The sequence below is a fragment of the Ranitomeya variabilis genome, chromosome 1, assembly GCF_051348905.1.
Source record: "Ranitomeya variabilis isolate aRanVar5 chromosome 1, aRanVar5.hap1, whole genome shotgun sequence".
In the NCBI taxonomy this organism is placed as follows: Eukaryota; Metazoa; Chordata; class Amphibia; order Anura; family Dendrobatidae; genus Ranitomeya; species Ranitomeya variabilis.
Genome location: NC_135232.1, coordinates 954,897,637 through 954,915,193, shown reverse-complemented (window position 1 = coordinate 954,915,193; position 17,557 = coordinate 954,897,637). Strand labels below are relative to the sequence as shown.

Sequence of the window (17,557 nt, the reverse complement as noted above, 5' to 3'; positions counted from 1 at the left end):
CTGCCATCTCTTAATCCACTACAATAACATGTTTAAAAAGATGTCCAAGTTGCTGAAGACACTCAATGCCCGAACATGCTCGGATAAGACCTTCCCAGAGCACGTTCACTCATCACTAGTGTTTAGGTTTCTGACAAGCTGAACTATCAGATGACCCTTTACATGTAATTTGCTAGTCCTTAAAAAATTTTTGTATAGGTCACACACACACTTGTGCGGCCATATTTCTAAGTATATTACCAGCATTGGCTATTGCATAGCTGTGTGTAATAGTGTCAAAAAACAAGTTATAGGATACAAGTGCAGTGATCACCAGGGTCCGTTAAGATTGATATTTTTCCATCAACGGTTGTTTAATTGTTTACACATGCAGACTGCATTAAATGATGCACACGGAGTAATTTGTAATAGACTGCTCAGTGTACTTAAGCCGTCATTGGTCTCGACAGGATGTGCTACCGATAGAGATGATTTTTAAGTTGTCTTCAAAACAGGGTTGTGGAGTCGGAGTCGTGGAATCGGTGTTCATTTTGGTGGAGTTGGAGTTTGTTTAAAACCCTTAACCCCCGGAGGTTTTCTCACTTTTGTGTTTTTGTTTTTTGCTCTCCTTCTCAGAGCCATAACTTTTTTATTCTTCCATTAATATGGCTGTGGAAGGGCTTGTTTTTTGCGGGACGAGTTGTACTTCTGAACGACACCATTGGTTTTACCATGTTTGTGTACTAGAAAACTACGGTGAAGTTGCAAAAAAAGTGCAATCCCAAACTTGTTTTTTGTTTGGCTTTTTTGCTAGGTTCACTAAATGCTAAAACTGACCTGCCATTATAATTTTCCAGGTCATTATGAGTTCATAGACACAAAACATGTCTAGGTTCTTTTTTATCTAAGTAGTGAAAAAAAATTCCAAAAAAAAGCGCCATTTTCTGATACCCGTAGCATCTCCATTTTTCGTGATCTCTGGTTGGGGGAGGGCTTATTTTTTTTGCGTGCCGAACCATTTTTAACCCCTTTACCCCCAAGGGTTGTTGGCACGTTAATGACCGGGCCAATTTTTACAATTCTGACCACTGTCCCTTTATGAGGTTATAACTCTGGAACGCTTCAACGGATCACGGTGATTGACATTTTCTCGTGACATATTGTACTTCATGATAGCGGTAAAATTTCTTTGATATTACCTGCGTTTATTTGTGAAAAAAAAACAGAAATTTGGCGAAAATTTTGAAAATTTCCCAATTTTCCAACTTTGAATTTTTATACAATTAAATCACAGAGATATGTCACACAAAATACTTAATAAGTAACATTTCCCACATATCTACATTACATCAGCACAATTTTTTGGAACCAACATTTTTTTTTTGTTAGGGAGTTATAAGGGTTAAAAGTTGATCAGCAATTTCTCATTTTTACAACACCATTTTTTTTAGGGACCACATCTCATTTGAAGTCACTTTGAGGGGTATATATGATTGAAAATACCCAAGCGTGACACCATTCTAAAAACTGCACCCCTCAAGGTGCTCAAAACCACATTCAAGAAGTTTATTAACCCTTCAGGTGTTTCACAGGAATTTTTGGAATGTTTAAATAAAAATTAACATTTTAACTTTTTCTCCTTCGCCTCATTGGGGGACACAGGACTGTGGGTGTATGCTTCTGGCGCCAGGAGGCTGACACTAAGTAAACGTGAAAAAAAGTTAGCTCCTCCTCCGCCGTATACACCCTGACACTGGCTACTGGAGACTCCAGTTCATGCTTAGTGTCTCAAGGAGGCACACCTCTGGGTCCCGGATCCTTTGGACCCTATTTCTTCATCACTTTCTATGGATTGAGGGGGCGACGGACCCTTTTGAGGGTCCGATCTCCCCAAACCAACAACGGGCAAACGTGCGAGTTCCTCCACGTATCCTTTCCCGCGACTTGGGATCCCTCACCGGTCTTGGCCCTGACCACCCTGAGGTATTTAGACCCTGGGCTGTACAGGTGCCCGTCTGATGTCTGTGTGACCCCCCTATTTCTACACCTCCGCTCCGCTGCGGTGATAGATGGGGTGATAGACGGTCCCTCTCCTTATCCTGGGCGGATAATGGAGTTAGGGTGCCTGCACCGTCGATTGCCTCCCCCCGCTGGATTTACGTCTGGGGTACTCAGCCTGCAATATGGGGAGAGCGGCAAAATAAAAAAAAAAATAAAAAAAGGGGGGGGGGGGGCTCCTGGCAAGGCGCACAATGCATCTTTGAAGATGCTGATTTACCTGGCTGATCCTCCGGGCGTTTTTTTCGGTGTGGTCCGCGGCGCTGTGCGGCAGCTCCTGCTGCATTTGTCCTGCGCCGCGGCAGTGCTGTGCCTCTGGCGCCGCTTCTTCGGTGCTGCGGTCGGTACTACAGGCGCCGCGGCTTTCCAGAGGCTTCAGGCTCCGGCCTGGCCTCCAGCAAGCACTTCCGGGTCTCTCTGACCCGGGCTTCCTCCCAGCAGACCGTGCCGTGAGGCCCTTCCCCCTCCGGCGCATCTACTTCTGGCTTTGTTTTTTCTTTTTTCTCAAAGGAGAAATTGAGGCCCCGGCTTCTGGCCTACTACAGGCCGCACCGCAGGATGGCGATCCCGCCCTTAGGTCTTCTGAGCATAAAGGTGAGCTCGTTTTGGCTCTGCATCATGAGTTCGTTTCATCGCTGTACTCGTGGGGACACAGGACTGGGGTAAGTGCTTCGCCCTCCAGCTGGCAGAAGCATTATTTTTTTCCCCAGTCTCAGACCCTGGGTATAGCCTTTTTACAGATCACTATGTCTAGAAGGGTTAAAACTTACATGGTTTTATATACCGTTTGTGTGGCTTGTCGTGCTGCATTTCCACATGCCCAGAGCAATAGTCTCTGCGAGGCCTGCGACTCCGAACGCGCCCCCCTGCCTGCTCTCCCGCAGTCTCTCCGGCTCCTGCCCCTCAAGTAGGTGCTGAGGCAGCTCCGCCGGAATGGGTCACGTCCTTGTCGCAATCCATGGCGTCCCTAACTGAAGCAATCAAATCCCTTCAGACCCCGGCGGTCAGGGCCAACAGTCCTTCTGTCTCAGAGAGGGCCTCGAGGTCTCAGGAGCCTTCGTACCCACACTAGACAGACGCGTGGAAAGCGGATTCGCACAGTGTTGCCTAGACCCTCAGGTGCTTCTGCATCCTGGAGCTCCGTATCACATTCCCCTTCCCCTGCTGAGAGCGGGGAAGTTGAGACAGACTATGAGTCAGAGGAATCCCTTAATTTTGAGAATCCTGGGTTTCAGGAGTCTGTAGATAGCCTGATTGAGGCTGTCAATCAGTCCCTGGGGATAGAGGACGAGCTCGCCTCATCCTCAGATCATAAAATCTCATTTAAACGAGCTCATAGGGTTTTTTCCTCTCACCCGGAGTTTGAGGACTTGATTCGGCGTAATCGGGAGCACCCGGACAAGCGTTTTTCAGGGCAAAAAGCCTTGAAGGTTAGGTACCCCTTTGCTACTGAACTGTGTAGTAAATGGGCAGAAAATCCTTCTGTAGATCCTCCGGTGTCCTGTTTAGCCTCTAACACGTTGCTATCTCTCCCTAATGGCTCATCGATTAAGGATCCTACGGATCGTCTTATAGAGAGCTTGGCTCGTTCCGTTTTTGAGGCTTCAAGTTCGGCACTTTTTCCTTCTTTTGCGGCAACCTGGGTTGCTAAGGCTATGATGTCTTGGTCAGAGTCTTTAACAAAGGCTCTTCAAGAAAGTGATTTACCAGCAGAGTTGGCGGAAATGTCATCTCAGATAGCTCTTGCTGGTAGCTATCTGATCAATGCGTCCTTAGATGCTGCAGACTGTGCCTCTTTGACTGGGGCTAACGCTATCGCTATTAGAAGAGCTCTCTGGTTAAGAACATGGCGGGCAGACTCTACCTCTAAAAAGTCTCTTACAACCCTTCAGTATCAGGGGGGTCGCTTATTCGGAGAGAAGCTGGATCAGCTTATCTCTGACTCCACAGGAGGAAAGAGTAAGTTCCTGCCCCAGCAGAGGATTAGACAGCCTTTTCGTCGCCAATTTCAGGCCCGTTTCAGACCCTTTCGCAATGCTAGGTGGGCCCCAGCATCAGGCTCTGCTACGCAGGGTCGACCCAATCCGGACCGAGACGTTCGGGTCTCTTATACGGCCAATCAGGGTGGAAGAATGCGTACCCAGTCAACTAGATCCAGAGGAGGTAGGACTCAAAGGTTTTCGGCCAAGTGACTGGAGGCCTCCTCGGAGTGCCTCCAACAGAGTAGGCGGACGTCTACTTTTGTTTCGCCAGGTCTGGCTTCAAGTAATCCATGACCGGTGGGTGGGAGAGCTCATATCTTCAGGTTACGAGATAGAGCTGGTCCGTCAGCCTCCCCCCCCCCCCGGTTCTTCCCATCCCGTCTTCCCAGGTCCGAGTCCCACCGACAAGACCTGTTCAAATCCATAGAGTCCCTTCGTCTCAGTGGAGTCATTTCTCCTGTTCCAAGGGAGGAGAGGTTTCAAGGGTTTTATTCAAATCTTTTTGTAGTACCCAAAAAGGACAGAACAGTAAGGCCTATCCTAGATCTGAAACTCTTAAACAGGTTTGTCCGCGTTCGTCATTTTCGGATGGAATCTCTTCGGTCAGTGATTGCTTCAATGGAAAAGGGAGAGTTCTTGGCCTCAATAGACATTCAGGATGCCTACCTACATATTCCCATCTTTCCTCCTCATCAAAGGTTTCTCAGGTTATCTTTAAACAACCTACATTTCCAGTTCACAGCTTTGCCCTTCGGGCTGGCTTCCGCCCCCAGGGTGTTCACGAAAGTCATGTCAGCTGTGGTGTCCATTCTGCACTCCCAAGGCATAGTAGTCTTGCCATATCTGGACGATCTCCTGATCAAGGGGCCGACCTATCAAGCTTGCAAGGAAAATGTCAGCACTACTCTGGACACCCTTGCTCGTTTGGTTTGGCTAGTAAATTTAAGAAAATCATCCCTACAACCTTCTCGGAGGATCATATTTCTAGGCATGATTTTCGATACCTCTCAAGCCCTATCAATCCTTCCCCAGGACAAGGTCCTAGCCCTCCGGCGGGAAGTGAGGAACCTTCAGCAACCGCACCCTCATACGATACAGTCTTGCATGAGGGTGTTAGGAAGGATGGTTGCGACTATAGAAGCAGTACCATTCGCACAGCTTCATCTTCGTCCTCTCCACAACAGGCAATCCTAGTAGTATGGAACAGGAATCCTCTCTCCCTCAACCGCAGATTTCGATTGTCTCCCCAGGTCAGACAGACTCTCTCATGGTGGCTGAACAGCTCATCCCTAGCATCATGTTATAGTGTAATATCGCTGATCTGACACTTTGCAGAGCACTGTGTCAGCGATCTGACTTACAGTCCTGCAGGCGCTTGGTAAGCCACCTCCCTGCAGGACCCGGATGCAGCCCCGCGGCCATTTTGGATCCGGGCCGGCTGCAGGGAGGAGGAGGTACAAGATCCTTGTAGCAACGCGATCACATTGCGTTGCTCCGGGGGTCTCAGGGAAGCCCGCAGGGAGCCCCCTCCCTGCGCGATGCTTCCCTATACCGCCGGATCACTGCGATCATGTTTGATCGCAGTGTGCCGGGGGTTAATGTGCCGGGGGCAGTCCGTGACCTCTCCTGTCACATAGTGCTGGATGTCAGCTGTGATAGGCAGCTGAGACTCGGCCGCGATCGGTCGCGCTCCCCCCGTGAGCGCGGCTGATTGCTATGACGTACTATCCCGTCGGTGGTCATACGGGCCCACCCCACCTCGACGGGATAGTAAGTCAGATGTCAGAAAGGGATTAATGATACCATTTTGGTGCAGACACTATCTTTTGATCGCCCAAAAACGTAATTTTGGCGTTTTTACTTTTTTATCGCTATGCCGTTTTTCGATCAAGTTAATCCTTTTTATTTATTGATAGATCATGTGATTCTGAACATGGCAATACCAAATGTGTATGCTTGATTTTTTTAATTTTATTTTGAATGGGACGAAAGGGGAGTGATTTGAACTTTTATATTTATTTTTTATATGTATTTTTAAAAACTTTTTTTTTTTCTGGCATGCTTCAATAGAAGCTGCCACAACCCGATCCGCTCTGCTACATAGAGGCGATGATCAGATTGCCTCTATATAGCAAAATTACTCGCTTGTTATGAGCGCCGACCACTGGGTGGCGCTCACAGCAAGCCGGCACTGGCGACCATAGAGGTCTCCAGGAGACGGGGGTCACCGGTTTACGTATTTCCGGCGCGATTGCCGGAAGCGCTTGTTAAATGCCACGGTCAGTTTGACAGCGTCATTTAACTGGTTAATAGCCCTGGGTGGATTGCGATTCCACCCGCTGCTATTGCAGGCACATGTCAGCTGTTCAGAACAGCTGACATGTCCCAGTAAAGGTATGGGCTCACCGCCGGAGCCCACATCAAAGGGAGGGGAGTAGGACATCAAATGTACGCCCAATGTCGGAAAGGGGTTGAAATGGACCGATTCCTAAAATGTATAATGAATTGGGTACAGTAGTACAATGCAGGATGTGCTGTAAATTTTTTCAGAGGAATCTGAGAAAGTTATGAAATGTCCTATAAATGTCTGTTCTGTTCCTGATGTAAGGATGAGATGAATCTGTGCTGCGCTTTATGTACATGCTCAGTAGTGAGGCAGTGCTGTAGGGACAGAGTCGGGAAAATTGAGGAATCAGAGTTGAAGTCGGAGGTTTGGCTTGCCCGACTCCACAGCCCTGCTTCAAATTGAGTATTTTTAAGAATGCACGATAATAATCTTTCCTTGTAAATTCCCTTTTAGGTTGTGCTCCAAAACTGCTATTAACCTTCTGTGTGTACATGTCATTTTTTAATATATGTAATTTTCTTTTGTTAAGCCTCCAAACTGGCACAGCCCCCAAAAGTGATCGAGCAGAAATTAAGTGAGGTATGTACTAAATTTACATAGTTACATAGTTATTAAGGTTGAAGGAAGACTTTAAGTCCATCTAGTTCATGCCCTAACATGTTGATCCAGAGGAAGGCAAAAAAAACCATGTGGCAAAGAGTAAGCTCCACATTGGGGAAAAAAAATCCTTCCCGACTCCACATACGGCAGTCAGACTAGTTCCCTGGATCAACTCCCTATCAAGGAATCTAGTGTATATACCCTGCAACATTATACTTTTCAAGAAAGGTATCCAGTCCCCTCTTAAATTTAAGTAATGAATCACTCATTACAACATCATACGGCAGAGAGTTCCATAGTCTCACTGCTCTTACAGTAAAGAATCCGCGTCTGTTATTATGCTTAAACCTTCTTTCCTCCAGACGTAGAGGATGCCCCCTTGTCCCCGTCTCAGGTCTATGATTAAAAAGATCATCAGAAAGGTCTTTGTACTGTCCCCTCATATATTTATACATTAAAATAAGATCACCCCTTAGTCTTCGTTTTTCCAAACTAAATAGCCCCAAGTGTAATAACCTATCTTGGTATTGCAGACCTCCCAGTCCTCTAATAACCTTGGTCGCTCTTCTCTGCACCCGCTCTAGTTCAGCTAGGTCTTTCTTATACACCGGAGACCAGAACTGTGCACAGTATTCTAAGTGTGGTCGAACTAGTGACATGTATAGAGGTAAAATTATGTTCTCCTCATGAGCATCTATGCCTCTTTTAATACATCCCATTATTTTATTTGCCTTTGTAGCAGCTGCCTGACACTGGCCACTGAATATGAGTTTGTCATCCACCCATACACCCAGGTCTTTTTCATTGACGGTTTTGCCCAGAGTTTTAGAATTAAGCACATAGTTATACATCTTATTACTTCTACCCAAGTGCATGACCTTACATTTATCCCCATTAAAGCTTATTTGCCATTTATCAGCCCAAGCTTCTAGTTTACATAAATCATCCTGTAATATAAAATTGTCCTCCTCTGTATTGATTACCCTGCAGAGTTTAGTGTCATCTGCAAATATTGAAATTCTACTCTGAATGCCCCCTACAAGGTCATTAATAAATATGTTAAAAAGAGGGCCCAATACTGACCCCTGTGGTACCCCACTGCTAACCGCGACCCAGTCCGAGTGTGCTCCATTAATAACCACCCTTTGTTTCCTATCCCTGAGCCAGCTCTCAACCCACATACACATATTTTCCCCTATCCCCATTATTCTCATTTTATGTAACAACCTTTTGTGTGGCACCGTATCAAAAGCTTTTGAAAAGTCCATATACACTACATCTACTGGGTTCCCTTGGTCCAGTCCGGAACTTACCTCTTCATAGAAGCTGATCAAATTAGTCTGACGTGAACGGTCCCTAGTAAACCCGTGCTGATACTGGGTCATGAGGTTATTCCTCTTCAGATACTCCAGCATAGCATCTCTTAGAATGCCCTCCAGGATTTTACCCACAGTAGAGGTTAAGCTTACTGGCCTATAATTTCCGAGTTCAGTTTTTGTCCCCTTTTTGAATATTGGCACCACATTTGCTATACGCCAGTCCTGTGGTACAGACCCTGTTATTATGGAGTCTTTAAAGATTAAAAATAATTATCTATCAATGACTGTACTTAATTCCTGCAGTACTCGGGGGTGTATCCCATCCGGGCCCGGAGATTTGTCAATTTTAGTGATTTTTAGACGCCGCCGTACTTCCTGCTGGGTTAAGCAGGTGACACTTAATGGGGAATTTTTGTTATCACTGATCATATTGTCGGCCATGGGATTTTCTTGTGTAAATACTGATGAAAAAAAGTCATTTAGCATATTGGCTTTTTCCTCATCCACCATTTCACCCAGACTATTTTTAAGGGGGCCAACACTTTCATTTTTTAGTTTCTTACTATTTATATAGTTAAAGAATATTTTGGGATTATTTTTGCTCTCTCTGGCAATGAGTCTCTCGGTCTCAGTTTTTGCTGCCTTGATTTGCTTTTTACAGAATTTATTTAATTTTTGTATTTATTTAATGCCTCCTCACTACCTACTTCCTTTAATTCTCTAAATGCTTTCTTTGTCCCTTATTGCACCCCTTACAGCTCTATTTAGCCATATTGGTTTCCTCCTATTTCTAGTATGTTTATTCCCACACGGTATATACTGTGCACAGGTCCTATCCAGGATGCTAATAAACGTCTTTTTTTTAAACTTTTTTTTTTTAATGCTACCCTGTCAATAACCACTTTTGGCTTCATAATTGCTGAATACAGTGTTGCTTCCTACATTCCTATGAAAGATAATCTACTCTTCATGTGAATACCAGGGTACCATCAGAGTGCAGGCCTCCATTCACTTTAAATGAATATCAGCAGAACTGTCGATGCCAGGCTGCAGTTTTCTCCTAGCTCCATGCTTGAAAACACAAGATCCCTCGACTGTATGGGGAGTCTGGAGAGAGAGCCAAACAAACTAATGGCCAACAACCATCTTACGTGTATGGCCAGCTTAAGAGTTTTCCTGATTAATTCTTAGTATGCAAAGCTATTTTGTTCCACAACTGTGTGAACATTTCCCAATTATAGAAAAAATGGTGGAAATCCTAAAGAAGTCACCACACAGATGATATTTTGCCAATCTAGAGGCTAGATAAATGTGTCCCACACGTTAACCAAGTAGATATGACTCGCTGACTATAGTGGTAGAGAATAGTATCACCTAGAGCTAACAGCTACCCATCATGTGGCGCAGTTATTCGTCACATGTCTGATCCGTAATGAGCTGAGCCCGTTCTGCACAGGGCAGGTGCCAAAAATATATTTAGGTGGTGTGATCACAGATCATCATTTCTACTGTATACTGCAATACTGAAGTATTACAGTATAAGTACAAGTGGTAAAACGAGCGCAAGTTTGTGTTCCCTAGGCAGACTGAAAATAATGTAAAAATGGGTAAAAAACCGTTACACAGTTTATTTCTTAAATATATTTAAATCGACCCACATTTTCCAGGATTGAAAATTAGGAAACAGAAGAATACCACTTAACTTTTTTTATATAAGTAAAAATCCAACCTATGGAAATATAAAAAGAATTAAATCACAATGTAATCTCCATCTCCATAAAATGCATGTATTCGCTGCTGCAGTGAGGCCCGTTATTAGAAGAAAAAAGTAAGCGGGGAGGCTAGGTGTCAGGATGTGGTTATTATATTCGGCAACATTGTAAAGTGCAAATTATAATTCTCTTGTTTACTTATTGCTGATTTTTAATTGACAGGAAATCATAAAGCCATTTGCTACCTCTGACTCTGATGTTTTACATGATGACACCGTTCTTCCAACCCCTGCTGAGCAGCAGATGCCCACCGCAGTGCCTTCTGAACCCACCGTGGTCCCGCCTTGGTCAGGTTTGTCTGTTTGTTTATTTCTTGCTCTCACATAAATGTAGCTGTAAAAGACTAGCACTTCGTGAAATAGTGAGACGGATGATGTATCACGGAAACATGCAGGACTTATAAGGTGATCCCTTACAAGGATCCACAAGAGTATGGTGATCACTGCAAACTGTGTGGTCTGTATCCCTGGAGATAGAGGTGTCTTATCGACTCCACTGATGTTACCAAGCAGAATAAATCAGACCTTGTGGGTTACATAAAATACAGATATAATAGACCTGTGCACTGTGTATGTGACACTCAAGAAGAGCAGGTGCTACAATTATGTGGAAAGTAAGGTGGCTCTCCTCATGACTTACTATTGATTTGATACATATAAATATTGTTTACGTTTTTCACATTACATGATCATAACTATCCAAAAATCAATAGTAGCTGATGTATCTGCCTTATATTTTTTCAGGGCTTTCAGTGGAGATGCCTACTTCACCCAGAGCTGAATCAGAATCTATATTACAACCTCAGGTGAATTCAGCCCAGTTCTCACCACTTCCAGTTTCAATTCCAGCAGTTTCCCAGCCTTTACTGCCTATACCACAGTCATTGAGTGCTTACCAAGATCCCCTGTATCCTGGATTTCCAGTAAATGAGAAGGGCGAGCGAGCCACTGCTCCTCCTCCCTATTCTCTGTGTAAGAACGGAGATGACCTTCCTACTGGTAAGTCACACTAAGGTGGACTCTTGTCTTTCAGATGTAACTGTTGTCAAGTGTGTTAAAGACCTTTTTTTTTTTTTTTCAGATAAAAGCATCCTGCATTTCTTTTACAACCTCGGCATAAAGGTTAGTATTCAGACATGTAAAAGATGCTCGATCATTATATTTGTATATCTATGGACTTGTTGTTCTGTGCCTCTCCTTTTCACATCGAGAGGTGAGTGCCTGTACTGATGTGGCACAAATGCTACTTACCAAATATTAGCAGACCTGTCAACACCACGATAGCATGTCAGCTGAACACGTTCCTTAGTGCAGAAGTGAAGGACGCTGCATAACCCCTTTAACAAAATTTTGTATTACTTTTTAGTTAGTTTTATTTATTTTTTATAGTTTTAATGTTGTGACTTGTTTCTGATTGAACTACAGTAACTAGACTTTCTCTTCATTAATTTCTCCACAGGCTTATACATGTCCAATGTGGCCCCCACATTTATACCTGCATCCCCTTCATCAAGCCTATTTAAATATTTGCAGGATGTATCCAAATGTTCATGTTTACCCACAAAGCCATTGGGTACAGGAAGCTGCTGTAAACCAAAGTGAAGTAGATCCTTCATGCTTTGCTCATCAGAGTATGGTGGGGAATGAGAGTGAACTGCCTACAAGTTTATGTCCCCCAGTGGTTCAGCCCTCGCATGTCCAAATACCAATAATTGGTGAGGAAATGTCTCCACAACTTGGTTCTTCAGAAGAAAAGTGCCAGTTTCAGGAACAAGGTAGTGAATTTGAAGACCAGCTATCAAACAAGGCAATGCTTCCTCAACCTCCTTTCGGACAGGGCTCATATATGGGACCTCTCCCAATAGCATCTCCATTTTTCCCACCTGTTTGGTATGGATATCCATATCAAGGGTTCATTGAAAACCCAATGGTACGACATAATGTCTATATTAACCCTCAGGATTCAAGTTTGTCTGAAAACATTTCAGCAGTGACTGTCTTGGAAAATAACACAGTTCAAACAGCAATAAATCAGTCCCTGCATTTTGTGAGCGAACCAGTTGGGCCTCTGTTGCCTGCTGCTGATGCCAGAGAGTTTGTGTCGAATACCACTGTAGTCCCAGAGGAGCCAACTTCAGATATGGCCAGAAAGGAGAAGCATAAGCCTCCAGCTAATGTGACTGACGTTCACGTGGTCTTACCTGAAATACCAGATGGCAAAGCATCCATCGAGAATGAAGCTGCTTCAGTACCACCAGTAATGGCCCAGATAACTCCACCTGTGGATAGGTCACTTAGAGCTAGGGAAGAGAGCTCAGAGGATGAGCGAGAAGTATCTAACATGCTGAGTAGTGGAAGATCCAAAAACTTTTACAATCAGACATATGGGAGTAGGAGGCCTCGAAACGACCGGTATTATCAAACCAACAGAGGGGGCTACCAGTATGCCAGAACTGATGAGGGCTGGAGGGGACAAAGAGGCAGAGAAGATGGCTATTACAGAAATTATCGAGGCCGGCCAAATCGAAGGCGGCAATTTGTGGATTCTTATAAACCGCAACATGAGTAGAAGTTGATAACTGATCACAGTTAAGAGTGTTTGTATGTTTTTCTTCATATTTATTTGGACAATACATAGTTAAGATAAGAAAAGGAGAATCATATATTCTTAAAGTACAAGTTCAGAAATGGGGGGGGAAAGGGCAATGCAGTCAATAAATTTGTATTTTTTTTTTATTTTATTTTTTTTTTACTTCTCAGCTTCATTTATACCACTTGGGTTTCTTAATATTCTTGTTCTAATGATGAAATAGATTGATAGTGGGAATAGCTAAAGATAAAGTGATGATGTGGTAGTAATTTCTTACCACCAGAGAAGTTACATGTAGTGAGTAGAGGACTGATTGGACAGCCTGATCTCCAGTTTCTCAGCACTTATTAGACTTGCAGTGATATTAGATTGTCATGCTACATTTGAACTTGGCTGTTTGTATAAATGCCTTATTGTTTTTTAAAACTACCAGTCAGTTGGGGATTTTTTTTAGTGTTTTTTTTAAGGTTGTTGCTTCTGATTGTGCTTCCATTCCAAAGGCCTTCAACTTAAACTCCACAGAGGAGAAACTTGAATGTAGTTACTTATGGTGATGTGCTGTAAATTGCAGACTGTAAAACCACTTCACTCTTTGAGGGAAGCAATGTCTATGCGGCAACTAAAAATGGAAATATTAAGGTTTTGGGTTTTTTTTGTCAAAGATCCTCCGTCCCATGGTAAATTCTAACTATTATTCAGCAGTTCTTTGTTTAAAGCTTGGTTAGTAGGATGACATGATGCCATTTGTGATGCAGAGTTGTGCACCAGAGACAATATTTCAGTGAAGGGACATATAGCTGCTATCGATAAACTAAAGGCAGCCATACACATTAGCTGTTGGTCAGTTGAACCTGTAGATGTTGGAGTGACCGACCCACCATCTTGTGTATGGGGGTTTCCTGCCTCAGCTTATGACAGATGTCAACTGGAAAGGAAGATTGGACATGCTAAAATGAAGCCTTCCCAATGTTTTGTCATTACTGGAATGAGCCCTCGAAGGGGGGAGTCCGGCAATTGCTTACTCCAAATTAAGACAACATGAGGAGCATGCTTGTCAGTTCTCAGGAATCTTAAACATCTCTCCTTGTGGAGACTGACATGCCAGTGTAAGGAGACTTGTAGGCCATGCAATGCTCCTCTGAGAAATGAAATGAAAAAGGCAATTTGCATAGTCCTCAGGAAGTAACTGTTGACAGCTGGAGGAGTTCAACTGACTGCTATTTTTGAGGTGTGGCTACTAGTGATGAGCGAGTGTACTCGTTGCTCGGGTGACCTCCGAGTATTTTTGACTGCTCGGAGATTAAGTTTTCATCGCCTCAGCAGCATGATTTACAGCTTTTAGCCAGCTTGATTACATGTGGGGATTACCTAGCAACCAGGCAACCCCCACATGTACTCAGCCTGGCTAATAGCTGTAAATTATTCAGCTGCCACAATGAAAACTAAATCTCCAAACACTAACAAATACTCGGAGGTCACCCGAGCGTGCTCGGGAAAACCCGAGCAACGAGTACACTTGCTCATCACTAATGGCTACCTTAAAGGCTACGTATAACTTTTTTTCAATTTTAGGTGAAATACATTGTTAGAAAATAAATTGTTTTGTTTAAAAAATGTTGAACTATTTGTTTTTTACAGCCTATAAATATTCCCATACATTGCAGGCTGCTCAGTCACTGTCAATCTCTCAACTCTATTGGTCTGTAAACACGCTCATCTCTGTCCTCCTGTCTTGTTTCTGTCTTTCTTTTTCTCTTTCTTCTCTCCCTAAGACAAATATAAGCTCACATGTATAAAACCAAGTAAAATGTAACTTAAATCAAAAAGAACAAATTCATAAGCAGTGAGAACAGAGAGAGCAGTTATAGTACAAGCGATCAGAGAGCTCATATGAAAAAATTAACACTGATTGGGACTGCACAATCTATAATGAATACAGGAGACCAACTGCTGATTTTTTTTTTTTTTTTTATAAAACCCCATTATGAAAATTAGTTTTAGCCAAAATTACAGGAATTGCAGTTAAAAAAAAAATATATATACATCTGTATATTGTATTTTTTTTAAAATGCCCTCAAAGTACATGGCCTTTTAAGGCTTCAAGTTAAAGAATTATGGGCTTGTGTTCAAACAGAAAACTTGTGAAAGCAAACATTTATGCTCTATTTTGCACTGACATATCGAAAAGACGTGTAAGCACATTGAATAGTTTATCTTTAAATCTGTCTATGAAACTACAATGTTCTTTTTGCTTAATGGTCTAGATTATTTTTAAATATTCATTGAGTTTAACGGACATTTTTGTTATGCAGAAATATTTAATGTTCTCATTTATTACTCTTTTAGAGGTTTTTTTTTTTTGTGGTCTTTTTTTAAAGCTTGTGGTGGACTTGAATGTTTTCTTGCAAATGATTTGTAATTGATGCCTGTTTCCGGGGACGTTTTCTCTGAAGCATATATGCTATTGTATTTCTTTCTGTGTGGTGTGTGCTATAGAAACAGCTTTTGCTGTCATCATGTTTACATGTTAAGTTTGTTGGTTTTTATTTACTACATAAATCCAGAATTAAAGGATTAAGTGCTACTGACTCCTTGGTATGAATAAGTTTTTATTTGTGTTGATAAAAAAAAAAATCCTTTTCTTGTGTCTATACATTGTTTAAATATATTTAATAAAGATATTTACTGTAAAAGGGTGGACATTTTCCAGCCAAAATATTAAAGGGGGACTTTCTACACCTCTATTGAGGTCTGCTATTAACGTTGAACTTGTTCAACTTGTATAATTAATATAAAACTTAGTAATGCCTTAACGTTATCTGTTCAATAAAGAATATTTATCACACAAGTCTACAGTCTATTACAAAACAATATCATACATTCAAGCCCAAAATTATCTAATACACCACCCATGTCGCTGGTGGAAGAGGGGATTTCGCAAGTTTTCCCACCTACAAAAAAAATGGAGAGTTCAGTTTTTATCGCAGGTACACTAAAACAGTGAGAGACAGAATCTAAGAAGAAAAACTGGAAAATAATTGTATGCCTTTTAAATAATAAAATTGCATGAAATAAGTATTTGATCACCTACAAACCAACAAGAATTCTGGCTCTCACAAACCTGTTAGTTTTTCTTTAAGAAGCCCTCCTATTCTGCACTCATAACCTGTACTGCACCTGTTTGAACATGTTACCTGTATTGAAGACACCTGTCCACACAATCACACTCCAACCTCACCACCACAGCCAAGACCAAAGAGCTGTCTGAGGACAACAGGGACAAAATTGTAGACCTGCACAATGCTGAGATGGGCTACTTGACAATAGACTAGCAGCTTTGTGAGAAGGCAACAACTGTTGGCACAATTAGAAAATGGAAGAATCACAAGATGACTGTCAATCTTCCTTGGTCTGGGGCACCATGCAGGATCTCGCCTCGTGGGGTAAGGATGATTCTGAGAAAGGTCAGCACTCAACCCATAACTACATCGGAGGACCTGGTCAATGACCTGAAGAGAGATGGGACAGAATCAAACGTTGCTGTTAGTAACACACTACGCCGTCATGGATTAAAATCCTGCAAGGCATGCAAGGTCCCCCTGCTCATACCAGAACATGTCCAAGCCCGTTAGAAGTTGACCAATAACTATCTGGATGATCCACAGGGGACATGGAAAAAAGTCATGTGGTCAGATGAGATGAACGTTTTGGTATCGACTCCACTCGCCATGTTCAGAGGAAGAAGCATGAGAACAACCCCAAGAACACAGTCTCATCCGTGAAGCATGGTGGGGGAAACATGATACTTTGGATGTGCTTTTCTACCAAGGGGACAGGACCACTGCATTATTTGCATTATATTGAAGGGAGGATGGATGGAGCAATGTATCACGAGATTTTGGCCAATAACCTCCTTCCCTCAGTAAGAGCATTGAAGATGGAGAAAAACAAGGCAGGTATTGCAGCTCTTGGTAAAAAAAATTAGTATCCAAGGCACCAAATTTGCTAGGGAGGGTGAAAACTTGCCCCCCATCGATTACTCTTCTGTGCTGCATCATAAGGAAAATTGCAACCTGAACAATATAAACTTGTATGGTCTGAGTGTAACTACTGTACTTATCTAGATGAAAGATTAGAGCTTTGATAGCCACATGCAGTGGAATCGAAGTATATAGGGAGATCGCATCACAGTTTATCTAATAGTATTTCACTGACCATTTGATTTTGGAAAATTGGTCAAAAATTTCCCTAGAATCTCTAATATATCCAATAGATCGTTATGCCAAAGGTTGAAGAAGGGAATCGAGACATTTGCTTAAATGTTCATTTGCAGATCCAATTCCTGTTATGGTTGGCCTCATAGGAGGAGGGTTAGTCCCTTTGTGGATCTTGGGCAAAGCATAACAGGATACTTGACTATAAGATACTAGCTATTGAACCCGTTCTACACCCGGGTGGCGAGCATTTATATTGGTATATGGTCTCCATCCTGCTATGTGCTGCTTCCATCATACGCCCTAAATCCTGTCATGTGGTGCTACCATCTTGCGCCCCATCCTGTCATGCTGCTCCCATCCTGCTCCCCCTTGTCATGTGCAGCCCCCATCCTGCGCACTCATCCTGTTTTGTGCATCTCCATCTTGACATGTGCTACTCTTCCTGTGCCCTCATCCTCTCTTGTGCTCCCATCCTGTACCCCAATCCTGTCATGTAGTGCTCCCATCCTGCACCCGCATGCTGTCATGTGCTGCTCCCATCCTGCGCCCCCATCCTGGTATGTGCTACTCCAATTCTGTGCCCAATCCTGCCATGTGGTGCTCTCATCCTGCGTCTCCATCCTGTCATGTGCTCTCATCCTGCGTCCCAAACCTGTCATGTGGTGCTCACATCCTGTCATGTGCTGCTCCCATC

The 17,557-nt window shown here is 43.1% G+C and overlaps 1 protein-coding gene across 1 annotated transcript in view; it reads left to right on the top strand.

Annotated features, from left to right (window-relative positions):
- Positions 1-15,494, top strand: part of OTUD4 (OTU deubiquitinase 4) — a 120,387-nt gene extending 104,893 nt beyond the window's left edge. Inside the window, exons 16-20 of the mRNA XM_077279276.1 lie at positions 6,896-6,945; positions 10,220-10,349; positions 10,801-11,055; positions 11,138-11,178; positions 11,516-15,494. Of these exons, the coding sequence (XP_077135391.1) occupies positions 6,896-6,945; positions 10,220-10,349; positions 10,801-11,055; positions 11,138-11,178; positions 11,516-12,625 (1,586 nt within the window). The 3' untranslated portion in view covers positions 12,626-15,494. The remainder of the gene's footprint in view (positions 1-6,895; positions 6,946-10,219; positions 10,350-10,800; positions 11,056-11,137; positions 11,179-11,515) is intronic.
- Positions 15,495-17,557: the final 2,063 nt, after the last annotated feature.